Below are 26618 nucleotides of genomic sequence, written 5' to 3' on the forward strand. Positions count from 1 at the left end.
GACCATATTCATACATATGTCATATATGTCAAAAAACTGTGTGCATATTTTTAGAACTGTAACTTGTTTGCTAAGAAAACCTGTGAAGTAACTCTGTACCTGCACAGGCGCAACTCAAAAGATAAGGATGTGAAATTTGATTAAATGCCTATTGTACTTTGCACACAGTGCTGAAAGAGCTTGCAATAATCACAGATGTTTAATTAAAACAAGTTTCTTCTTGAATATTTAGTGCCAGGTGCTGTATCAGATTTACATCTGGCAGAAGTGGAAGCCACATATATAAAAATTGTTTGGAGGAAGCCACGACAACCAAATGGAATCATTACCCAGTACAGAGTTAAAGTACATGTGCAGGAAACAGAGGTAACTCTGGAAAACACTATTCTTGAAGGAAAAAATAAGGTATTCAGTGGTTTTTTTTAATATGGATTTCTTTGCTAGATTAAATTTGCTTCTCTGCCTTATCTGATAGGTAGGGAATATGGAATTAGCCACCACAGATGACATGTCAATGCTTTTAAGGGCCACCTTCCTCACCCCACCCTCTTTCTCTGGCTGGGTTTTAAAGAGATTCCAATAATGCTGTTTCCACAACATGAGAACAATAAATAATTCTGGCAGAATTATCCAGACTGTCTTAGCTACTAAAGGCAGGAAGCCGTAGCCCACAGTCTTATCCTTTCTAGCCCTTGAGGTTTTTGGAGCATAGGGTGACCTAACAATAAGAGTACAGATTTAGGTGTACTCAGGCGAACTCCTAGAAGATATGGGTATGAATCCTACGGAGAAGTGAATTCAACAGAAGTCTCCCAAGGCTCGTTAAGTTATACTTTCTGCCCCCATTTGTATCCTTGAATTTACATGTCTGATACTACATGCTGAACTCCATGCTATGGTTGTATACTAAGGATATCTGTGCACATCTACCAGATCAAATCTTTTAGGGGACTTACGCTGTCAGTCAGTCTAGCTTCTGGATTTTGGGTGCTGAGATGCTCTACATGCTTAGGTGGGGCAGCTCTGAGCATGCAGCACAGAACTGTGGAGCCCTAGCAAACATTCAGCTCAGGATTGAGTGCTTTCTGAGGTAGGGCTTTTTGGTCTGAATTTTGAACATAGGTGCCGAAAGTTTGCATAATACCTTTTTTTTAGACAATGATGTCTTTCTCTGATCTGATACAGAATCTAAGTTTTTGATGTAGAGCTCAATGAAGGAGTTTGCTTTCAAGTTGAATGGTATACATTAAATAGAGCCCTGGAGCCAAACATTAAATAAAGAGTATGGGAAAAAAAAATGAGGATAAGGATCCATTCATTAAAACAGGCAAGCTTCCTTGGAAAATGAAAGTATATAACTATAATTAAAGATTGTATCGTAGTACAGACACAGAAGAAATGAAAATTGTCTGCACAAACATGTTTTAATGATGGGATTTCCTAATTTTTGAGTTCTTAGTGTAGCATCATTGCTGCTTTATTATAGTTCCTTAAATGTAATTTTCTAATTAAAAATCAAACCAAATCATAATAAACATTGCTTTATTTAGAACCCCATTGACCCAAGCTTAGACCATCTACAGGATTTGAACTGGCAGATCCACAGTGCTAACAGTAGTCAATAACTAGTAGCAATAAAAACCTGTTGCCTTATATGTGGAAAAGCCTCAGAAGCAAAAAGTATTTCCACGTGGGTTACTATTTTGCTATGAAATGTTGGTGAAGATGAGTCATGTATATCTTTTACCTGTTGGTACTTAGGTGAGATTGATGCTGTATCTCTGCCTGTGGTTAATCCCCCCTAGTTGAAGCAGTAAAAAAAGCTGCTTTGCCCTCTCTCCACCCAGAGTCTGTAGGGAGAGACCTAATGTGTATGAGTTACATCACTGTAAAAGCATCTCTTTTTGGCAGTGAAGTGGGCCATATGTGTGAGTGGGGAGTGTTCACAGATGACAGCAGAACAATTTAAAGACACTAGAGTCCTGGATTCGGTCCCAGATTCTGAAGGGGCATAATGCTCTAGTGCTTACACACTATTTTGTACCTATGCTCTAGCCTCTCTGTCTTTTCTCTTCTGCTTTTGTTGTTCCTCTCTTTGTAGTTCTTGCTCCCCTTACATCTACTGCCAGCCCTTTCCAACATTTGTCTTTTGCCCCTTCTGTCCTATGGACCTCTGTATCACTTATCTCCCTTTCACTCTCCCTTTTCACATATATACTCCCTTATTTTCCCTCTTCCCTTTATTTCATTAGCTTCTGTTTTTCTCTCTCTCCCCTTATTCCCTCTCAGTGATCTAGTCAACATGTTATTCCTTTTCTTCAGGGCCTAGTAGGGGTATCTGAAGCCCTCTTCTTTTCAGTGCCTGCAACCCCGTTTCAGAACATGCTTAGTACAAATGGAATCTCCCAGGCTCAAACATATATCTATTCAATGTAACTCCAAGGATACAGCATTCAAGTTAAAGGCCTTGCTCTAAAATTGCCACTTTACTATAAAAAACATATTTTAAAAAATAAAAAAAAAGAATGTGGTGTTTAAAAAATAAAAATTAATAAAAGGTTGCAGGTTACTGGCAGCTGAGCTTTTTCATGAGAAATATTGTATTGTTCAAAGTTAATTATTGTTGTAATGAAAGATAATGTTTGTATGCCAACATTTATATAGTGTGTGTGTAGATATATATGCACAAATATACAAACACTATTTCTATATTATATATTAATTTAATTAAATAATTTAGTGATGACGAGGTCTGTGATTTATTTTTACATTTCTGATTTTTAGTATTTGATTGATTCTTTGGAATCATATATGATAAATGAAAACATCAAACCTTCTCCCACTTGGAATTCAGTGGAAACAGCCAATGAATTATATGAAGGTTCAGCTGAAATGTTTTCCAGCATTCAGACAGCTTCCCCAGTAATATTTACAAGTGTATCTGGTGATGATTTACCTGCTATAAATGGAGCTGCAAAATTGCTTTCTGCTTTGGGTAAGATATTTTAGGGTATTTATCTACTTGCTCCTTTGTTCTGAAGGACCCCCATCACTGTCCCAGATATGATCTTTAGCACATGGTTCAAGCAAATTATGAATGGGTCATTTGCTGGAGTCGGATTTTTTTACTACCAAATAACCTTCTGAAGCAAATGGGAATGCCACACAGGCAGGAACTAGCCCCTTGTCACCCAGCTGACCTTCTTCCTAGTGAAAGGAGCACCAGAAAGCCATCAGCCAAGCTGCATAGACAATCAGTTATTACAGTTGCCAAAGCAGGTGTGATTGTCAGGGATTAACATATCTCCAAGCCCTTCAGAGACCTTGATTTCTCTAAGCCTTTTGACTAATAGGTTTTCAAATGTCAGTGAAGGTAAATAGGTCAAAAAGTTACAAATTTGCTATATGGGTGACAAACAGGTGGAGATGACCCCATGACATGGTGATGTCATTAGTGTGTACACTTGTTCTGTATTATCAATGGACCAGTGTTTCTTTACCAAGTATGGATATTTACAAATCATTAAGCAGGCCTCCGTTGACAGGCAGGAACTTAAAATACCACTCTAGATTTTTACAGTGAGTTTTGAACTGTGGGGAGAAAGTCAAGTTGGTTTTTTTTATTAAAGAAGTCACCAAATTCCTCCATGTACACCAGTATCTAAAATGAGAATTCAATCCATTAGTCTAAACTACAGTGGATCTTTTCTGTACTTTATTAATCCTGAAGAATCTTCTTCGTCATACAGAGAAAACGTACAGTGCTTTAAATGTGAATCTTCTTTTTACAGCCTCATTCAGGTTGAGGTATTGAGTTGCTAAAAGATGTCTGTATTGCTGAAAAATTGATTTCAGACAGCATCTCTTGTAATCTAGCATACCAGTATTATTTTATAGTAGTTGTTATAGTAGTTAAAGCTGTTGACAGCCAAATTTTCAACAGGGTCTGCTGATTTTTAGATGCCTTCATTTTAATGCTGGTCTTGCAAAAACTCTGAGGCTTATACTTAGATATGTGAAGCACCCACACGTTTTCATGTTGCAGTGGCATAATGGCTGCTTTATAATGTGATTTTGAGTAGCACAGATGGATTGCAGTGGACTGAACTTTATTGTAGATGCACCAAAAACTTTTTGTGGGCATGCATGACTTCTTCAGTCTGCTGGCCACAACTCTTCTGCTAAAAATACCAGTGTGAAAGGATCTGTGAGGGCAGACAATTCAAGTACAGTTATTATAGCACCGTTGGGAGGGCAAGGAAGAGGGAATCTGTCTTTCTCAATTAAAAAACAAAATTTAAAACAAAACTAAAAGCTCCACCAACCTAGGATCCATGGTTCTGAAGTCACTGGAGATACTAGGCCATATACAAATATGCCTTTTCCTAGTTCCTAGGGGATTTCTCTCAAAATTTTTTGGAGATAACTGTCAGTATAAACCTCATGGTTCTAGTTCTTGCCCATTCATTCTTTCATCTAGCCAATCTATCTATTGTACACATGAAAATGGACTTATAATAGCCTCTCCTTGACTGAGTTAGGAGGTGGAGTGTAAACTTTTCTTTATATTTTTGTAATTGCCTAGAAAGTTAATTCTTTTGCAATAAAATAGTTCCAGGTCACTGTGTCAAAGTGAGTTTAGAATGCAAAAGAAAAAAATGAGTTTACGAGTAAGTAATTATTTCTCTCCGTTTAATCACAGATAATCAGTATACCATTAACATTTTGGCTGAAGAACTGTCCTATGTTATAAAGGGCCTTGCACCTTTCACAGACTACACAATCAGTGTGTCTGCTTTCACTGCTGTTGGAGAAGGACCAGCAGCCATTCTTACAGTCAGGACACATGAACAAGGTAAAATGTTGTAAGTCTGATACTATCAAACTTAGCATATGTGACTTCTTTCACTGAACATTTTAAATTCTGTTTTATCATTCATTTACTTACTTATATTTTTCTGTTTTCATTTCAGTTCCAAGCTCAGTACAAAATATATCTTACAAGAATATTAGCTCCTCCTCTGTTTTGCTGTATTGGGATCCTCCAGCAAATCCCAATGGGAAGATCATTCATTATACTGTTTATGCCATGGAACTGGATACAAAACAAGCATTCCACACAACAACTTCAAACAACAGCTTACTTATGACAGGTACATTGTCATTTGATTAAAAAAAAGAAAATTGCAAATACATTACAGAAAATTATTTTTTCCAACTTTATGTAATGTAGCCATTCATCAGGTAGGTGGACCAGATCTCCCCCATCCACACACATACACACACACACACACACACCCCCCCCCCCACCGCCTGCCAAAGCAAAGTTGGGACACTACTGACAGACTTGTCTACTGTGGAGGGGTACGTAGGGAATGTGAGATGGGAGAAGAGGACTAGGTAAGACGAGCAGTAATTTGTGAAATGCGCCAAGTAGTAATTTGTGAAATGTACTGAGTAGTAATTTGTGAAATGGATTTCTCCTTGGAATTTTTTCCTTAACCTCTTCCTTCCACATAGGAAAATATTCCTAAATTGTCAATTCTTTTTCAGACTTGAATTTTTTTCACAGTATTTGTTTGACTTTAGTAATAATTTTCTTCTTTTAAGGTGATAATTTTGATAGTAATTGAAGAAAATGCGTTCCTCATGGGGTTTCAGGCATTTATTTATGCTAATCAGTGTCCTGCTTTTGGCTGCGATAGAGTTAATTTTCTTTCTAGTAGCTGGTATAGTGTTATGTTTTGGGTTTATTATGAAAATAATGTTAATAACACACTGACGTTCTCTGTTGCTAAGTAGTGTTTAGACTAAGTCAAGGATTTTTCAGCTTCTCATGCCCAGCCAGCAAGAAGGCTGGAGGGGTACAAGGAGTTGGGAGGGGACACAGCCAGGACAGCTGACCCAAACTGGCCAACGGGGTATTCCATACCATGTGATGTCATGCCCAGTATATAAACTGGGGGGAGTTGGCCAGGGTAGGGGGGTGCAGATTGCTGCTTGGGAACTAACTGGGTATTGATCGGTGAGTGGTGAGCAATTGTGATTCATTGTGCATCACTTGTTTTGTATAACCAATTCTTTTATTACTATTATTGTAATTTTTTAATTATTGTTGTAGTTGTTATTGTTGTTATTATTTTCTTCCTTTCTGTCCTATTAAACTGTCTCTATCTCAGCCCATGAGTTTTATTTTTTTTTTCCTTGGTTGTCTCCCCCATCCCACTAGGTGTGGGCGGGAGTGAGTGAGTGGCTGCGTGGTTCTTAGTTGCTGGCTGGGGTTAAACCACAACACAGAGTAATGCATATAGAATAAAAACGTATATTTGGATGTACACATACACATCTTTTGTCTTGACAGATAAATTCTTAAAGCTATTTACAGGGTTGAAGCTGGTTGACTTATTTCAAAATCTGTTGATTTGACTAAGTGCTTATTTGGGTCTCCCCATATGAATGGTATTATACATATTCTGCCTTTTAGGTAACAAATGTGTATCAAAAACTCTTAGAACAGTAGCCTTCTTTATAGTTTTGTAAGTAGCTATGAGGAAAAAATATGTTTAAGAAGTCAACAGTCAAGATTTTTTACTTAATCTTTTTAGGTTTAAAAAAGTACACAAATTATAAAATGAGAGTTGCAGCCTCTACGACAATTGGAGAAAGTGCTTTGTCTGAAGAGAATGATGTTTTCGTGAGAACCCCTGAAGATGGTAAATACATTCTTTGCAATAATGATTTGATTTCTGTATTTAAGTTTGCACTTGTTCAGAAGACTGGGCACATACATAACAGGGGAAGAAAGTGTATGAATAAAATCAATGTTTGTTGAAATTATTAGTCTTCTATCAGTCAGTGACTGTGTTCAGCCCGTTTTTATGTAAGTACTAGAAATAAGCATGAAAGCTGCAGCATGACCAGCAATCAGCTAATCTCAACTCTGACAGACAAATGGGAAGAAAGCTGCAGAGCTGAGGTTCCTTCACTGAAAACAGTGTGTCCCTAGACCCCATCTAAACCATTAAACCATAATCAATTCTCTTTGGGACTGCAGCTTATCCTTTTTTTTATGTTATCATATGGAAATTAGGTTGGTTTTGAAGCATCTATAAATGGCAGCTTTCAACAATTCAGATGCCATATTGCTGTCTATAAGCAGAGCTGCTGATAAAGTGAGGGGTTTTTACACTGCATGGTATTATATGCAGTTGTTTTCGTACAGGTTTGGGGCTCTATTCATTTTAAGACTGATCAATAGTTTTAATGTAGGGTATAACACTACTTTATGAAGATTTCTGGATCTTGCTTTCTTGCTTGCAAGGCAGTCTCCACCCATGAAGGCACAGGGGCAGTAGCTGGAGTTGCCATCGGCCTCTGCAAAGAGAACATGGGAATCTGATTTACAGAGCAGAGTCATGAGTATTAAACCTTAGCTTTTCTCATTTGTATCAGGTTTATATTTTCACTGGTTTCAGCAAAGTTATTTCCAGTTTTTACCGAAGTAATAAAGAAGGTAATTGTCCAGTTGTCATATATCTCTCTCATTGCCAAATATGCTACAATACAGGAAACATAATTAAGTGAGAATAAAAGAGAGCAAAGGATTACAGGATTAAAAATCATGGTGATTTATGAAGCTTAGATGATTTGAATAATCAACCAAAATCTCAAATTAAACAGTGACATTTTAAGTGCTTGTAAATTTTTTTAAAGGTTGTAAGCTTCTATGCTGTTAGTTTTTTGCAGGGGAAGGGCATATCACAAGAACAGAAAATTACCTATCTAAATATGTTTTTCTCTGAAAGTTGACAATTCCTTGCCTTTGAGCATTACAGAAATTTGTTCAGAGTAGAGTTGCAGTCCAACAGTTGATCCATCGGTAAGAGATGCATGCAAGTCTTGAGGAAACTATTGAGAAGACCACCAATAATTCCTGCCTTTTCATAAGGCTATGTGTAATTACTCCTGTCATCTTCTTGTTCTTTAGTTTTCCTGAGGTAATTCAGGTTGAGATTCATGTATCCTAACTTTAGCCAAGCTAGGAGTGACAACTAGTTTGACTCTTGAAAAGAGAGATACCTCCAAATAAAAGATTCACTACATCTATCTTAGATAACTTATGTTACGATAGAAGATACTAGGCTGTTGCATTTAAATATTTTACCATGACAGATAAATTGCAAAATGCATTTCAATTTAAAATTAAGCTTCTTCACATGGGAAATATCCATGTGGGCAGTCTTGTCATCCAGAGTAGTGATCTGTTACAGTTAATACTTTTCACTCATGGGCTCAGAAATCAGGAATGAAAGTGGTTTGTGAGACCTTTAGGACAAAAGAATTCATGATAAACTCTGAAATATCTGGATATAGGTATTTGTACAGAAACTGAATCACATAATCCTGGGTTCTTAGTACATTTTTTTAAAACTTTACAGGCAGGTTATTTCGGGGGTGAAGTGATGAAGCCTTCGGAGGAATCAGGGTTGACATTCAGAGCTGATTTTATTCATAAGTGCAGCCCACACTCCTTCAACACTTCCATGCATTATTAGCTCACTGGACTCACATGCACTCATGTTGCCAGTAGATTGAGCCAACACACTGCCCTGGAGCTGGACTTGTTTTGTGCATGACCTTCACACCAGTGCATGCGAGATTTACACTGGGGTCTTCATGGTCATCAATTAGCAGCTCTATCAGTAAACTAAAGGGAATTTAGTTACAGTGCATACAGTCCTTTTCTTGGTTCAGTGCTTGGTTGAGTGAAATAAGATGGGTGGCTATTTAAGAAGAAAGCAGTAAGAAGCTGGCATTCAGCTAAATTTAAAGAACCTGAATTTGAGGAAGACAGTAAGAGGATTTGAAGGATCAGTCTGCATGAAAGCATTAGACAGGAGAGATTTTTTTCTTAATAAATGCAGTTTTGGATAGATTTATAAGTGGATGAGAAAAGAAACTCCAGAAAAGTTGAAGTTTCTGGGATGCAAAAAGATGCCCGGTTTTATGAATGAAAAAGAAGACATGCTGAAATTAACTAAGATAAAAAATGGTAAGGCTTTGAGAAGGAGAGTGAGTGAGTAAGTGACTGACTGACTACTGACTGTAGCCCTTTTGGTACAGTTAGCTAATTTAAATGTTAGGATCCAATAGGTTTATGAGATCGGTCCTATATTCAATTAACTGAAAGTCTCAGAGGGTTTTTTTTCTCTTTGATTTCTGTATTGCAGAACCAGACTCCCCACCCCAAAATGTAGAGTTAATAAATGTAACTGCAACAGAAATAAATCTGAAATGGTTACCACCTGAGCAGCCTAATGGTCTCATAACTCACTATGAAGTTCTGTACAGTGATTCCAATGATTTATTTATTAAAAATGCCTCATCTACAAGTATGTCACTAAGCAAAATGAAGCCATATACTCTCTATAACATCTCTGTAAGGGCATTCACCAGACTTGGCCATGGGAATCAGTCATCTTTCCCACTTCTGGTGAGAACTTCTGAAACTGGTGAGTATATAGTTTTTTTAAAAAATGTAAATTTTCCACAGTCAACTGCTTTATGGTGACCTTTGATGCCCCGGAGATCAGTTTAATTAATTTTAAAAGTATGTGTTTGGTTTGCAAAGCAGTATGTTTGAACCCTGTTTTCTCTTTTATATACAAAGCAAAAATAAGGAAATAGTAAGGAGGATTAAGAAGTACAGAAAAAAGTGAAGTTTTATGCCTGATGGGCTTCATATATTTTACTATTTGTCCTTGAAGATTCCTTGTGCCTTGCAGGAAAATAATTTTTTTGTATGAAAGGTGGGGTTTCATAAAGTGAGTGCAATTTGGAATTCAAGTTATGAACTGAAATTTTATAAGAATTCAACCCTAATGGTTAAAAAAAACCCCCCAGAATTCACAGATAAGTGCTCTTTTGTAGCAGGCAAAGTTGTTTATGTTACTAGAAATATTTTGGAGAAGGTACAGATAAAACAAAATCACAGATGATTAGAGTAGATGCGTTTTTTCCAAGAAAGGAAAGTAAATTTAGAAGTGAGGACTGGGAAGGATGAACATTAAAGAGGTATAACAAGGCATAGGAAAAGAATTGAAATAAATAAGTAGCTGTAAGGTAGGACAGGGGGTCATTAAACTTTCAATGGAGCTAAACAGGAGAGGCATTGGAGAAAAAAACTGAAGATAATGATTTATATGGAGGAATAGATGTTTGGGTTAAGCTGTAGACTCAGGAATGAAAGGTGGCTGGGGAGACAGATGTGAAGCTTAGTTTCCTTTAGGACTCATCCATATCCAGGTAGCACTGGTATGATGATCATCCTTTTTGGGGGGCCTTTTGCCATCTTCACTAATTTGCTACCTCAGACAAGTACCTACTTTATCTATACCTAGAGCTAGCCCTGGAACTAAGCATGCTCTATTTATCACATTTTTCTCAGTAAGGAAAGACATGCACGTACTGATGTCTCTCAGAAGGGGCAGGGAGATGCTTTGGCTGTTATTGTTAAGACACAGTGGAATCACTATGAGCTCCTTCTCCTCCTTGTTTCTGAAATGAACTTTTATTTTCCCTGTGTGAAGTAGTCGTGGTCTAGGCCTGCCTAACAAGTCAAGCTCTTAAGGAACAGGGACGCAAACACCTAGTTTTTAGACTAAATGAAACAGTAGTCATAACAGAAGCACCAAACTAGCTCTGTCAAGACATTGTGCTACATTTGAGGATTTTTTTTTGGTCAGATACCATAGGTATGTAGGCACCTGCCCAACTGATACAATGTCCTTAGATATAACCTTTTTTATTGCTCTCTTTAACAGACAGCTATCTTTTGTCTAAGTTGTATTTTAAGGCAGTTCTTTCTCAGTGCCTAACTCCCCTGACACTCAGAACAAAAATTTGAATTCCAGCTGCCTGTGATAGAGATGAGAAGCTGCAAAAACACTGTCTGAGATGAGAAGAATAAAACCAAGGGAGGATCTGGAGAATAGAGCATTTTGAGTGAACACAACCGATTAATGGGCTAGTGTGTTTGAAGAGCTCTTGGGAGTTCTCTGTTACCGTTCCGCCATGAAATTAGGCTGAATTGTGGGCTGATTTCACTGCCTCTCATGGCACTTATCCCCTTTCTGGATATTGCTTAAGCAGAAATAATTTGGTTTTTTGAATGCAGGATTTCATCAAATGTCAGTACAGTTATAAGAATGTTTAGGACATCCTAAAAACATGTCCCTGCCTTACTTGACCTTTTGGGAAAATTTTTCTGTCATTGTATGATTATGATTTTCTGGAGTAACATATATTATGCTATCAGGCCAGTTTTGGATAATGGAAAACATACTTGTGTATCTGTTTGGTGACAGACAGACACATGCACACAAAAACCTTCTAACAGAAGGAAGTTTAGTGTCATGCTCCACATTTTTTCATCTGGCATGTTAAGATGATTTTCATCTTTTTTTTTTTCTTTTTTTTTTTAAATTACCTGTACCTTGTTGTTACAGTGTGTGTCTGTCATGTGGTTTTGGTCTTCCAATTCAGCCTCTTTTAAAATTTATTTTATACAAAAAGTAGGATAAAAATCCAAATGTTTATAATGTGTTTCATTTAAAAAAGTTTAAGAAAATGCTTAACAAATCAATGAAACTGACTGAAATCTTCTATCAGTCTAAATTTTGTCTTCTAGTTCCTGATTCTGCACCAGAAAACATAACCTATAGGAACATCTCATCCATGGAAATTGAACTATCATTTTATCCACCATCCATTCCCAATGGAATCATACAGACTTACACAATATATCTCAAGAGGACTAATGGAACTGAGCAAAGAGTCATAAACACTACTCTTCTGACGCTACGTATTACAGGCCAGTATATAATGTTTGGGAACTTATGTCAACTGTAAATTGTTCTGAGAAGGGATCAACAGACTGATGCAAATCAATTAGTTCACTGGTTGGACATGATCCTTCTTGTCCTTATATAAAGTTATATGCTACCTGTCCTGAGAAATAGCCTGTTGTGTCCTGCCGTAATGTGGTGGAACAGGCCACGAATGGTATAGAGTCTGACATATATCTGGTTTTTATTGTATTTTAGATGTTTATTATTATACTGTATTTTAGATGTTTAAAGTACAAGGAACTTCAATAGATTTCTTTGCATATATATCACTGTAACAAAGTAAACACTCAAGTCACCTATATATCTTTCTGATCTTATTCTGGATAAAAATAAATACTTCCCTTTCCACTCACCTTTGCATCTTTTGCTATATTCTGTCATTATTACTGAGGTATGACACAGCAGTTAATGCTGGGAGCTCAGTACCTTAACCAGTAAATTTTCAGAGTGCAGCTAAGGACAAACTATAAAGCATTCTAGGAATATGAAGTATAAACTGGTAATTAGGGCTTTGCCCCTTCTTTTGTTCATGCAGAATACTTTGTGTTCAAGTTTTCCTAATGCTTATTTCGGTCTCTAAAGACACAGATCAGTGTAAGTGATGGGCTTATTCAGCACTTCAAACTACTTATGGTCCATTAAAAAATCTAATTTAGCCCAGTGAATGGTTGGTTTATTGAATTTTTCTTCTTTATGTAGATTTAATGAAATATACAGAATATACTGTAGAAGTGTCTGCTAGTACCACAATGGGGGAGGGCCTTCGTAGTTCACCTCTGCATATACTGACTGATGAAGATGGTAAGTCAGAAGTTGCAATGTTATCATTGTCTGCCTGTAGTCTTAAACTGATCTTACACTTCCTGTCAGATACGTGTGGGTTTTATATACTTTTTTTGCAATTATATCTCTGTATTGATATCTGTATCTATCTACACACAAACATACTCATCTATCTGTTTGTCTCTCTTATCTGTCTCTCTGTCTGTTACTTAATATATTTACCAGTACAAGCTATGTGAAATGACATGATTGCTGTGCATGGACATTTGGTCTTACCAATATCGTATGGATTTGAAGACTCTTAATTTACTAGTATTATTTTAATCTAATACACCACATGGTAGAATTAAATATTGTGTTTGGTTCTGCAGACATGTGAGAGTTGGAGAAAGGGAAAACCACCAAAAGACAGCTTGAATGGTCCAGGGACATTTCTGGTTCGTTTGGAAATTTTTTGATTCTTCTAAAGAGATGCATGTACAGATACACATATATAGATGTAGAATTATTAATACTATGAAAATGCTCAAAGTCCATCATCTGTAGCACTGCACTTCCAAATTGAGCAGGGGAGTGTTCTGCACTGTAGGCTGAGGGTAGAACACAGTTATTGCATCCCCTGCTAATTAGTACAGTAAGTCACAAATCAGCAGAGGAACCGCAAAATGGTATTTGTACTTTCAGTACCCAATTTAGTTGTGGGAAATCATCACTGGTCCCCTCTATAGTTTCTGGAGGGGGAATTCTGAAAAAAATTCAAAGCAGAATCTTAACTTAGGTGTTGTCACTCACATTTGGAGGAGCCTGTGTCTGTCCTTCTCCATTGCTTAGGGAGGAAGTCTCTGGGAACCTAGACTAAAGCAGCATTGACACAAACATCCCACCAGCCTCTCTCAAATTAAGTCTTTTTTCATGTTTTAGGGAGCACTGACTTGCCTAAGATCCAGGTTTTGATGATAACGGATCTTTGCAAATCTCCAAGATGTTGTTGGGCTTACATTCATACTGTCAGTAATAAACCTTTGCTCAAGAGTAATGTTGCTGGAGCACACTGGGAACAGCTAATTTGGATAAAACCATCTTTTGCATAGAGTATTTTTATTTAAAGCAATGTAGATTCTATTCTTCAGCAAAAAATATCCTCTGAATAAGAACTGTAGAATGAACTACACATGCCAAAAAGACATGATATTCACAGTATGACAGATCTTTTATTATATAGCCACTGAGGATAATATAACAAGTAAAACACTAAATACAGCTGTCACCATTTTTCGCTAGTAAATACAGACATTCACTGAATTCAGTGAACCTTTGTTCATGAAAAATTTTTTTTTTCTGAAACATACAGAGTTCTAAAACCTTTATGCCAACTTTTGAGGTAGTGAAAGAAGGAACAACAACTGAAAAACAACAATATTTATAATACACCACATGTTCTTTATTCACAGGAACACAGTGTTCCAAGGTTCAGACCAAATGTTTCATAGATTTGCTAATAGCTATGCTCATATTCTCAATTTTCATGCATGACTACAGCTATGACCTGAATTTTTAGTGCATGATGCTCTTTGGTTTAATTTGAGGAAAACAAAAGTAATTCTAATATTACTTCATAGTGAGACATATATCCGTGAATCAAGATGAAGAAAAATATTTACTTCTCAATAACATGCTAATACAAAGCAGTGTCATTTATGCATACAGGGGTATATTTTTCCTCAGCAATATTTATATGAACTATAGAATGAAATCAAACACGGTCTAGCATTTTCATTTACTTACATTGTTTCCCTACACAGTTGTGGCATGGTGTCATGTAGAGTTCATCTTAAAATGAATTTTAAGGGTCTCAGTCAATGCCTATCTTTATATTTGCCCTTGTGACATGTTAAATGTATGAATGTGGTCCTTATTTGATGGAGTTAATAGATTTTACCAATGCCTAGGATCCCATATTTTTTTCATCTCTCAATGCCGTGCTTATCCATTTTTCCACCTTTTTGTGCTTTGTATCATTCTTTACAGCACCTCTTTTTCCTCAGGAGAACTATTTTGCTATATTTTACATGTGATCATACCTATAAAGATCTTGCTTTTATTAGAAGGGGAAAAAAAAAATTACAGCAATGTACTTGGACAGTAGGTGAATCACTGTGACCTGCCCGTTGCTCTGTTTTCTCATGAAGTACTTTTTCCATTGAATCACAGAAACAGATGTTCTAACACCACCATGCAAAATCTTCTTTTATCATCTGTCAGAAAAAGGAAAAGAAGCTGCACTTTAACATTAGTTGATGGATACTGCACTGGTGTAGTACAAAGTTCACTTTCCATCACAAATAATTAAAAACCTATTTAAGGATGCTGCGTATCTCATCGATCTTAGCTGTTTAACAAGATGTTGTGTCCTGTTCTCTTATTTTATAGCTCCAAGTTCTCCTCCAGAATCCCTCTCCATAAAACAGTTGTCGGGTGTCACTGTGAAGTTGTCATGGAAACCTCCGCTGGAGCCAAACGGAATTATCCTCTATTACACAGTTTATGTCTGGTAAGATTTTCTGGAAGTAGTTCTGAGGACAAATATTAATCTGTAACCTATCAGGAATGTTAGGTTTTTCTTACACAATGTGTTGATTACACGTTTTTGGAGAATGAATATTCATCCAGCACTTAAAATACTAGCCTTTTGTATATACAAATTCAGATATAATATAGTAGCTGAAAATTGGGTTATTAAATGTTTTGTAACCATTTTCCACATTTTCCTAAAGGTTATGTTATGTTAAATGAATTGAAATTTAAATTAGAGCATGGTGACTATTTTCATTATATTCTGATTAGGCCTATTGTAAGGCAGGGCACAAGCCTATGCTAAATTGTCAAGGAGACTTAAAATAGGCTTAAGATAGAGAAATACTTCTTACTTCTGTAGAAAGTGTGTAAGAGCAATGTTAAGAGTCTTTGTATGTGCTATCAGTTATGTCTACTGTTATATTTTGTATTTATTCATAGCAAACGAGTATTTTTTAACAGATATTTTTCACTTAATGTGCTTTATTTTTTTCTATCTATCCTTTCTTTTTCCCTATTTTTTTTTCTCTGTCATCCCTCCTGGGATCTTTTTTCACCTTTAAAAAGGAGTTTTGTCACTTAAAAACTTGCAGCTTCTATCCTATTCTCTGGATAACATAGTTTGGTCTAGTGATGTGGCATCTCTTCAAAGATCTATGTGTAACTTCTGCTGGTAGTGAAAAGATTTTGTTATTGATTGCTTTTAATATATTGCATTTATGCTGTACCATTTTATTGCCACTACTAAGGTGCAGGAAGCAAATGCTAACATGCACCTTATGAGATGTGAACCAGATGTGCAAATCAGCAGTCATTATAAACACGCTACCATTGAGCTTACATTTATTATTTTAATGTTACTTGACAGTTTTGGGGTAGGGTTTGGCCTCAGATCCTATTGAATTTTTTTTAAATTATAGCATCTAGTTAAGTTGTTAATAAAGTGAACAGGAGTGGGCTCTTCTTTCCAGAAAAGTTAAATTTGGCTTGTCTTGTTACTTCTACTGTATTGGCAAGGTCTGGTGCTCTTTAACCACAAAAAACCATTAAATTAAAGACTATCCTCTAGCTAGGAAACAGTTACTTCACGATAAGGATTATGGTTTTGACACAGGCTGTGTTCAAAGACTTGAGATTATACAACCTTATATTGCCTTAAAGCTTACTGCTTTTTGTTATTATGACAAATGAGTAAGAATTATTTTTTTAAAACTGCTAATTGATCCATCTTTCTAAATATTTGAATTAAGCAACCACATAACTTTTTGCACTAAGCCTTGTCCTTTTTCCTTCTATATTCTCCTTGCTCTGTCTTATCTGTCCTTACTGTGCCATATCTAAAATTAGAGAGGCATTAGGTATCATCTTGAGGCAAGGACATTGGAGAAAAACTCCCATTGCCTTCAAAGGGGACACAACTTCACTCCTTCCTTGGAGGGGTTTTTTTGGGGGGGGGCGGGGAAGGAGGGGAATTTTAAGTATTTAAGAGAATTCTCTATACAATTTCATAAAATGCATTGCAGTGTGAGATTTTACAAGGCAAACTGCCGTGCCATAGTTGCTGCTTTTGGGAGGTATTCAATATATTTTGGGGGAGATAGTTAATCCCAGAGCCTCTCAATAAAGCAGAAAGAAGGTTAATACAGATGTTAAATAAATGTTCTTTCCCTTAAATATATTGCAACAGTTACAGAGAATTTGGTAACCTTTCTTTAATGGATTGGGAACAAGAATCCACAACTACTAGAATAGAAAGGGTAGTATCTGTAATGTTTTTTTTGTTATTATCTTTCATGGAATTTGTCTCAGGACAGGGTGGTTTTGGGTGCTAGCAGGTAGCAAAGCAACTTTCTGCGTGCCTTGAGTCTACAAACTCATATTCCTTGAGTCTGCAATTCTAGAGTATCAAAGGCATGTTAACAAAGTTGCTGAACTTGTATATAGCTCTTGTCTTTTGGCATTATCCTGTTCAGCAAATTTTTGTGAGATAATTACTGATTAGATCTACTTTGAGGTACCAATTTTTCAGAAAATATGGTACTTGTCTTAGTCAAGTGAAAGTATGCAATTTCTTAGAACCTCTTTTGTCTGGGTTTCTGAAAGATATCATTCAAAACTTAATATTATTGTTCATCATTAAAATTCCTTGGCTTAACTCATTCTGCTAGGTACTTTCTTTCTCAATGTCTGTGAAGACTGCGCTCACTTTGATCAGTGTTTCCTTATTGTTTGGATTGCAATCTCAGTTGTTTCTAAATAGAAAATCAACTTTTCTTGAAACACCATAAGCTTTTACTCTTCTGTCTAACTATGCCTGATTGTGGAAACATTTTTTGGCAAATAAGATGTTATAAGAATGCAATTACTCAGAGTAGAAGTGTTTGCAGCACTAAGCTGTGGATTTTCTTCTTATTTAAATTATAACCAGCTACGTTTTTCCATACTAAGAATATATTGGGCAAAGATCCAAGAACAGATATCTTTTCTTTGTGTAGAATTTGATAACTGCAGCTGCAACCTTTTGTATCTTTTTACTGACTATTCAAGATGTCAGAAATTTGGAAAAAATGTAAATGTTGTTAACTTTCTCTGTTACCAAGAGCATTTCCCATGTCAAGAGACATTCCACTCAAAATCTGAAAGGGATAGGGAGAATTTAGTTTTTTTCATTCTCATACATTTTCTCCTTCTAATTGTTTGTTAATGTAACTTTATTTCAGGAGTATCAGATGGTGATATTTGCTAATGGGACATTCATTCATTTATCAAAGGATGAAAATCAGTCCATCTAATAATTTTGAATCATCCTTTCCCTTTTTTTTTTTTTTTTTTTTAGAATTAGAACTCATTGTCTTGTTTGTGAAGAGGTCTACAGTGACTCCTGGAGCAAGATACTCAGTTTTACTTGTCAAATTATCATCCCTATATGAAATCCCATTAAAGACACAGGGCACCCACATATACAGAAATCTTTGCAGGAATGGAACGTTAGCTAGCTTTTTTCACTGCTGTTTTCTTTCATCAAAGATTAAATTAATTTAATGAGGAATAGCAGACTTTTTGAATTCAAGTTATTTCTGTATCTTATTTTACTTTCTGATAATCATTTCATACCTATGCTAATACCAGCGTTTTATTAATGTTACATCTTACAGTCTTTCTAGGCGGGTTTTGACCTGACTAGAGTTCCATTCTGATCCCCTGCTACATTCCACCAGAATTAACTCAGCACCAGCTAATTCCTGTTCCATATCATCTTCTATTATTCCATTTATAACTTCAGCCTTCTGACCAATTTCACAGAGTCACAGTAGGGCATGCTCCCTGCTATAATCTTTTTATATTTCGCTATTCCTGTCCAGGGAGACAGTTTAGTTATGCCCTACTGTGTCCTTCCCAAGGGTACCACATAACCATTTGATAGCAGTTACTAGATGGACATGCTCCTCTTTGATATTCCATATAATTGTTGTCTTTGCTGATGTAATTTACAAATATATTTCTGTGGGGTTTTTGTTGTTTTGTTTTGTTTTGTTTTTTAAAAGCAAAATTAAGAGCCCTATTTTGATGCAGCAGTACAAAAGTGAGCTTTTCAAAATAAAAGACAAAAGTTATCCCAGTCTTTTTTTAAAGCCTAAAATATTTGTATTTACCACAATACTGCATTTTTCAATTTTATATTGTATGTCACAGTTGTATATATACAGAAATGGTGTGTATATATAATTAATAAAATACTTTTTCTTTAGGAATAAAATGTCAAAAAGGAGTGTTAATGTAACAGAAACATCACTGCAGTTCACAGACCTGGAAAAAAACTCTGAGTATAGTGCTTACCTAACAGCAAGTACAAGATTTGGAGATGGCAACATAAAAAGTGATACTATAACATTCAGAACTTCAGAAGGAGGTAAGCTTATATATAGTGTGAATTTTTAATTTCATTCACCCTTAAACTTCTGTCAGTCTTTTTGAAGTTAATAAAGGTACTGAAGTAGAAGTGGCATTTGACTGGTCAAGAAAAGACATTTTACCTGTCTATTTGTATGTGTGTCTGTCTGTGTGTGTACATGTATCTATGGCTCTGTAAAATTATGATGGGTATTTCTGTTAATTTATGGAACAAAACTTTGCATTTCCCTTCAAGACAGGTAAGATTAAAATAATTTAATTTTAAATTTTGAAAAAAAATCAAATTCATTTTAGAATATACTTTAATAGCTCTTTGCTTTATCTTGCTGTGACACAACTTCCACTAGGGAAAATACCCTTTAGAGTCTCTCTCGCAAGTCTGAAATGGTTTTAATATGAAAATAAAATCTGTAAGTGTACACTGATTTGTTTATTCTATTTTAATGATTTTATACTTCCAATATGATAGATGACTTTTATAAATGATCATACTATATATGGTGCTTTGAAAGTCATTCAGTTGAATTATCGTTTCTGTTTTTCCAATGAATTATATTGCTACGATCTTTTCCAAAATGTATAGTATGCAGGCATATTTCAGAATCATCCTGCATAGATAAACTGACTTCCCAACACACAATCACTGGCAGGATTAGCATCTGTCCAAGCCATCCCTCAAAAGACTGTCTAAATCATCAGGTTGTAGGTATTCCCAGTCTTTGCTATTGAAGCTGTTACGGAAACATGAACTGACTTTTTAGGGCAGGATTTTTAGGAACTGATCCTGGAGTTCCCCCTTCAATTAATATTTTAGTATTTTATACAAACTAGAACAGCCCAAAGCAACAGAGATAAGATAACTTATAGTGTTCAGTACTCTACTGCATGTTGTGTAGAGCACTTTCTTGGATGGCGAGAAATACGGATTTAAATTCTCTTAAGCTGACTTAAGGAACCAACTTTGAATCTCCTACATCACTGCTGCTATTCTTTACAGGATAGGAGGAGAGGCTAATTGAAGAAGACTTACAGAGTCTTTCCTGCACGTCTAATAGGCTGAGGAAAGATGAAAAAACAGAGACGATCTTACTGTCCAAGCTTCAGTATCTGGTTTACCTACCTGAGTTGGAAGCCTAAATTCTCATTATAATGAGCAAAGAGAGAACAAGGCTTTTAATTTAGGTTTTCTGAAACAAATCCTTTTTTTTACTATTAACTGTATAAGGAGCGTAGAGGCCTAACTCAGTCAACTTCCATGTCTGCAAATTAGACTTTCCATGTGCCCAAAGCACTAAGTACAGGACAAATTCTGTAAGCAAAAAGTATCTGTTTACAGATGCAGCTAAATACAAACGTGTCTGAAAAAATAGCATTTTAAAAATTTATTTACATCTACTATTTTATTTCATCATTTCCCAAAGCAGTTTTTATACCATAATCAGAAATACATTTAATTTGACATAGGATGTTGTTAAATCTATAGTGCATGTTTCTGGGGCACCAAAATGTACAAAACCTTGCGTTAGGTATGCTAAAACTTAACATTTTTCCAGCACCAAGTGATCCACCGAAAGATGTTGTGTACAGAAACCTTACTTCCACATCAATAATGCTATTCTGGTCTCCTCCTCAAAAGCCTAATGGAAATATACTGTACTACACAGTTTATTTCAAAAATAATTCAGGAATATTCATACAGGTAAGCTTATTTTTCTATTCTTCTTTTGTAGAATTCAATAAAGTGTTCTAATAATTCATTAAAGATTAAATCAAAATTATAGTTATCGATATATTTTTTCATATTTCCTTTATCACAAGGCAGTTTTTTAACTTATAAAGACAGATGCACATCTTGTAATCATATGTATTATGTTGTGCATCTCATTGGATATTCATATCATTAAGCATTTAAAGCAAATAGGTTTTGCGTAATATTCCATATTGCAAAGTTTATATGTATGTATGTATATACACACACATACATCTAATACACAACATATATAGATAGACACATGACCAATTACGTTCATTGCACATCCTTAAAACTCTTTATTTTAGTCTAATCTATCAATTTGAATAAATTTCTGTAACAGTTTTGGGTTTACTTTTTAATGCATGTTTGTACAGTCCTGAAAATAAGATGATAATGTCAAAGTAGTGAATACATTATTATTTCATATTTTTGTTACTCTCAAAAGGAAATTACTGTTTAGTATATTGAAACAAAGATATTGAGATTCCTAAGTTGAAGCATAAAAGATAAATAAACTGTTATTTATAATTTTTTGGTGATCTGCACATTTCCATGTAGGTTTTTTTGTTGCTACATTCATCCTTATTTATGCACCATATTTATTAATTGTATATGTAGTTTTTCTGTTGTCCTTTCTAAGACTATATTACGATACAGAAATATAATAAGAAATAAGCTGTCTTGACGGGTTTTTGGTCACAAGCTTTACACATGTGGAAGAAAAGAAAGAAATATAAATTCATGAAGAAACTTATGCATGAAAAATTACCTCTACTGCATAACTTTAGGCTCAAGATATGTCTAGTGTGAGGTATGCATGTGTTTGAGGATAACTAGAAAAAAATATTCACGAATTTTACAAATACCTGTGACTGAATAATTGCTGACATACTTCAGTGTATACAATTCTCTGACTTCTGTGAAGCTGTGTGGTTGCCAGGCTCTGTCTGCATAGTTTCAGGTGCAAGCAGGACCGTGCCATGAATTCACATTCTGATGAGATTAAAATCAGGGCTACATTTCAGAGCTTCAGACTGTGCTTGCACACACCGCTATACCAACAGCATTTTTCTTAGCCTGACAAATCCCTGGAGATACCTTTACACCAGTGCATTACCTGAACTAGCCCATCCTATGAAGAGTGTCTACATTTATCTGATCTTGGACAGCTCAAGCGATTTTAGAGGAGGACTACGGACTTGAGCTATTCCTGCCTTTGGGGAGGTGGAACTTTGAGGTGAATGAGTAAGGTGAAACTGATACACTGAGAGCTAAAATCCCTCTGGATGTGCCCAGGATTCTGGAAATGAAGGAGCAAGATAGGGAAGATGGAGCACAGTAGCATTGGCCCAGCAAGGTGAGGGTCCAGTTTCATTATCGTGTGATGTGCTTGGGCAAGGAAAGGATGGTGGCATGGGTGGAAGTTACCGCTGCTTTGGCATATTATGTGGTGGATGACAGAAAAGTGCTGACAGTAGCTCCACTTCTAGGTGTGGAAACTACCATTTTTGCCCTTTCAGCTCTGGTTTTTAACCCATCCCTCTGCCATCAGAAGATAGGTTTCAGCTGCTGTTGCATCTGTCTCTTACTGGCCATGGGAGATCACCATTAATCTCTCAAATCATGATCCAGTCCTAAGCTGTCTGCTCCCCTTAACTCCCTCTGCTCTTCACATGCCTTTCTGTTCACTATTTGGCATGGCAACTACTGTATCTACATTGCACTCCTTTTCTGTACCTTGGCATTCCTGTGGGTGCAGGACAGATTTCAAACAGGAGAAGAAACCAACTCTCCCCTGCTCGTTTCTGTCAGATATTTTATATTACTCTTTTTACAACAGAGAAATGCATGTGTGAACGCCAGCCTGATACATGTATATATATAGGGTATATACATGACAAATACAGACAGTTGTAAGCTGTACGAGTGTGTGCACACATAAGGTTTACAACTGTCTCTAACTTAGAAGTATAACCATGTAGTTGCAGGGTCTGTTGGTAAGTTTTGTATTGCACACATTTGGAAAGAAATAATCCTTAGTTGGAATACTCTGCATCTAGGTCACCATTCTGCTTATGTTTATCTGAACCATATTTTCAGTTTGGGAAATGATGCAGGAAAATTAAAAAAGTAGATGATCTGTTCACATTTCTAGGAACCTCATCTTCTCAGACACACTGCTGTAGGCAGTCATTCTCTGCCAGTCTTTCATCTGTTCCGTTGTCAGGACATAATAACAGAGGTCCAAGTCTTAAAGCATATCTTCTAGATGCCTGAAAAAACATCCTGGCTGAAGAACATCAAGCAAATTAACATCTTCCAATGCTGTCATAATCTGAAATAGAAACAAAAGTCATACTAAAACTAGTGTTATTCTGTTGTCTCAAGTTTTCACTTCTCACACATTCTCAAATTCCTCAGGCATATTAAAACCTAATTAATATAAAACACTGATTATTAATATGTTAAAAACAGGGAATTACTGCAGAGAAAAGCATTTTGTTTAGGGGGAAAAAAAACCAAAGGACCTGTGGTAAAGGATGCAGTTTGCTCCGTGACATGATGCAGAAACTTGCAGGAAAAATATTTTCCTTTAAAAAGAAAAAAAGTTACATACCTTCATAGGGCAGAAAAATAATGTATAGTTTCTTTGCTTTACAGGTCTACATGAAAAATCACACTGCGGCTGTCCAGTCAGAAGGCCCGGGATGCTCAGACCTAGGATTCAGAGCCAGAGAAGCAGAAGGAAAAATTTAGTGATGGAGATTAGATTTGAGGATTTTGGTAGATGAGTGGGCTGTTTCTATGGGGATGCTGACGAGTTGTAAAAGAAAGTGTCAGAGAGGGAGGAATGACTGGTAGCCAAATAGAAGAAACTATCACTTGCACTAGGCTAGGTTCAAGTTCAGCTTTATCTTTCAACTTCTGCTGCCACAGGTCTAGGGAAAATGCTGCTTTTTGGTTTATGTTCACTACTCTGCCCCAGTGCCATAAAGATATGGCACATATTCTGACAAAGGGCACTTCCTACACAGATGTCGTGGCAGTGTACCTCTTGTTCACATCACTTCTCTGTGACACTGCTGGATTCCTACAGTTCAAGCTTTCACTGTTTGCAATAGCAGCTTTGCAAATTTTGCTCCACGGTGCCTTGCATGGTGCTTGAAGCAATCATACTGCCCACGTTCTCATTTTATCGAGCAAAGAAGACAAAGAATTTATAGAAGTAATTGTCTCATTGCTAAATACTGATCTATAAGAGGTATCATTTACTTGAATAAACTCTTTCATTCAATCTCTCTATACTTGTGTTTTGATTAGCAAGAAAGTGGAAAAGGTGCTAATTACAAATATAATTTTATGTTTGGAGAAAGTTCTCCAGCATAGCAATTTCAGTACAGGTGACAACTGTCCTGCTCTGCCAAACCAGACAGGCGAACCAGGAGCTAAGTAGAGAAAAAAAGCCCACCGCCCTTCTACAGACTGAACATTAGGCCCCAAATCATCCAACGCCTGTACTTCAAGCCAACCTAAGTGCACGTGACTGGACACAGTTCAGAGTGAAATTCGGCTTGGTCTGCCCTCAGGATGCAGACAAGGGATGCAAGCAATGTGCTATCTTAATTTAACAACCAAACATTTTCTTTCACCAGTTTGACCAAAATAGGGATAAAAGGGGAACTTCCCTAAAATACAATGCAAATTTTTTAAAAGATGACCTCAGATTGGTACAGCACACAAAAAGGAAATATCTTCACTTGGGTGGGTACTGGAACATTACACTCCTTGGGGAATGGCCCTCACAGGGTCACCGCTCTCACCTGATTGCCAGAGTCAAGTATGGGATACTCTAACTCAAAACAACATTGCAATACAATGAACCTAAAGAAGGAAACTGAACAGGGGGAAAATGTTAACAGTGAAGAACAGCAGCACTGTGTTGTCTGTATACAACTAATTACAGCTTTATGCCACTGGAAATTTCTGCCGCTTCCTGAGGTGTAGAAGATACTACTTTCTGCTGATGCTTTCATGGCCTGTGTGTATTGCTTACATGTAGCTGCTTTTAATAATCTGATACTTTGCTATGTCAAAACTTCTTTCATGTATGGATGAAGAAAGGGACAGAAGGAAGAATTTCTTCAGCTGTAGCCAAAGATCCTAAGCTGTTTGCTTTCATCTGCAGCCACAGTTAATTGTAAAACTTCCTATAGTGTTTTATCCCCAGGGTACAATTAGTACAAGTTTCATCTTTTCTCATTTTGTACCCACACAGTTCTTCCTGCTCACCCTTACTCTTAATTATGTGTTCATTCTTTTCTAATATTTTGTCTTATCAGAAGTTTAAGGTAATCCCCAGTCCTTGGACTCCTCATAGTAAGGGGACTACCTCTTAAAACAGTTTTTGTTGAACCACCAAAAAGCCTGTTATAGTGTTCACATTGGTTCACTGAGTCGTTAACTGCCAGACAGCTGACTAAATTGTAAAGGTATGCTTTTTAAACTAAGAGCTGGGGTTTCAGCTGTTCATACCAGTAAACTCCCATTAAATCTAGAGTCAAAACTTGGTGTGGTACCTTTGACATTTTTACCTTGAAAACTCAGAGAATTATTTAAGGTGTTTTTTTAATCTTATTATTAGATATTATTATTATCAATTACTAATTATTAATAATTACAATAACTAATAATAATAACAATGGGAGGGTAGTAAAATTATGCTTCTGGGTCAGAAGGTATTTTCTGTGATACTGTGCTGGAGCATCAGAAAGTTTAATTAAATACCTTAGAATTCAATCCTCTCTTTCCTGTATTTTACCCTACCCAAGTGTAAAGTAAAGCTCTTCCCAGCCTTTTTCACTTAGGTGAAGATAGTGTGAGCTTCCATCTATGTTTAGAAGAAAGTCATATATTAAGGTGGAATTTCTTAGTATTTTAACTGATGTTGACTTAACCTAATCTTTCAGACAAACCTAACAGTGTGCTTTAAGTCTGTTAATAGGAGTGGATATAGAAATTTATACTGCCAATTTGTGCAGCTTCTGTTCTGCATTCAAAACAAAGGCTTACATTTTCATTGCCAAACAAACTGTTTACTTATTTATGTTACATGAGCAGTAGTGACTATGGGCAAAATTAGGTCTTCAGATATTGGTATAAAAATCTCAGGGAAATGAATGAGAGCGTCACCTATTGTCTTCTGCAGAAACAGAATAATTTTGCCTGTACAAAAAAATTGGTGAAGTGTTATGTTAGATATATAAATTGATATGTATTGGTGACAGACATCAAGATTGCATGCTGAACTATCAGTTTGCACAGTAGTGACTCAGCTGTTTGGTAGAGTGTATCACAGTGACTTCTTCAGTAGGAATTTTCCTCAAGAGAAATATAACCCATTTTTTACTATGTGGTTTTAGTATGTCTGTGTTGATATGTGGTATTTCCGAATATAAATATGCAACCATTACAGCCACCTTCCTCCTGTTTTAGTAAGTCTGCTATCATAGCCTCTCTTTTTTAGGAAAGCATTTAATTTAAAGCTAGCTTTGATTTTAAGGAGGTGGAGGGTGTGAATAAGATGTAACACTGAAAATAGTAGGCAGGCCAAATAACTGGAATATGTACTAGGTAATGCATCAAGGGGGTGGGCAAAATCTAGCTCACCATGAAAACGTTGCTATGCA

General features: G+C 36.2%; 1 protein-coding gene across 1 annotated transcript in view; it reads left to right on the top strand.

Moving 5' to 3' along the window:
- Positions 1 to 26618, top strand: part of PTPRQ (protein tyrosine phosphatase, receptor type, Q) — a 110236-nt gene that overhangs the window by 15253 nt on the left and 68365 nt on the right. The window contains exons 9-19 of the mRNA XM_010561968.1: positions 233 to 405; positions 2785 to 2995; positions 4676 to 4855; positions 4974 to 5153; positions 6606 to 6713; positions 9231 to 9512; positions 11690 to 11872; positions 12609 to 12710; positions 15123 to 15243; positions 19016 to 19176; positions 20732 to 20877. Of these exons, the coding sequence (XP_010560270.1) occupies positions 233 to 405; positions 2785 to 2995; positions 4676 to 4855; positions 4974 to 5153; positions 6606 to 6713; positions 9231 to 9512; positions 11690 to 11872; positions 12609 to 12710; positions 15123 to 15243; positions 19016 to 19176; positions 20732 to 20877 (1847 nt within the window). The remainder of the gene's footprint in view (positions 1 to 232; positions 406 to 2784; positions 2996 to 4675; positions 4856 to 4973; positions 5154 to 6605; positions 6714 to 9230; positions 9513 to 11689; positions 11873 to 12608; positions 12711 to 15122; positions 15244 to 19015; positions 19177 to 20731; positions 20878 to 26618) is intronic.

Source organism: Haliaeetus leucocephalus, unplaced genomic scaffold (assembly GCF_000737465.1).
Source record: "Haliaeetus leucocephalus isolate CR32 unplaced genomic scaffold, Haliaeetus_leucocephalus-4.0 Scaffold151, whole genome shotgun sequence".
NCBI classification, from domain to species: Eukaryota; Metazoa; Chordata; class Aves; order Accipitriformes; family Accipitridae; genus Haliaeetus; species Haliaeetus leucocephalus.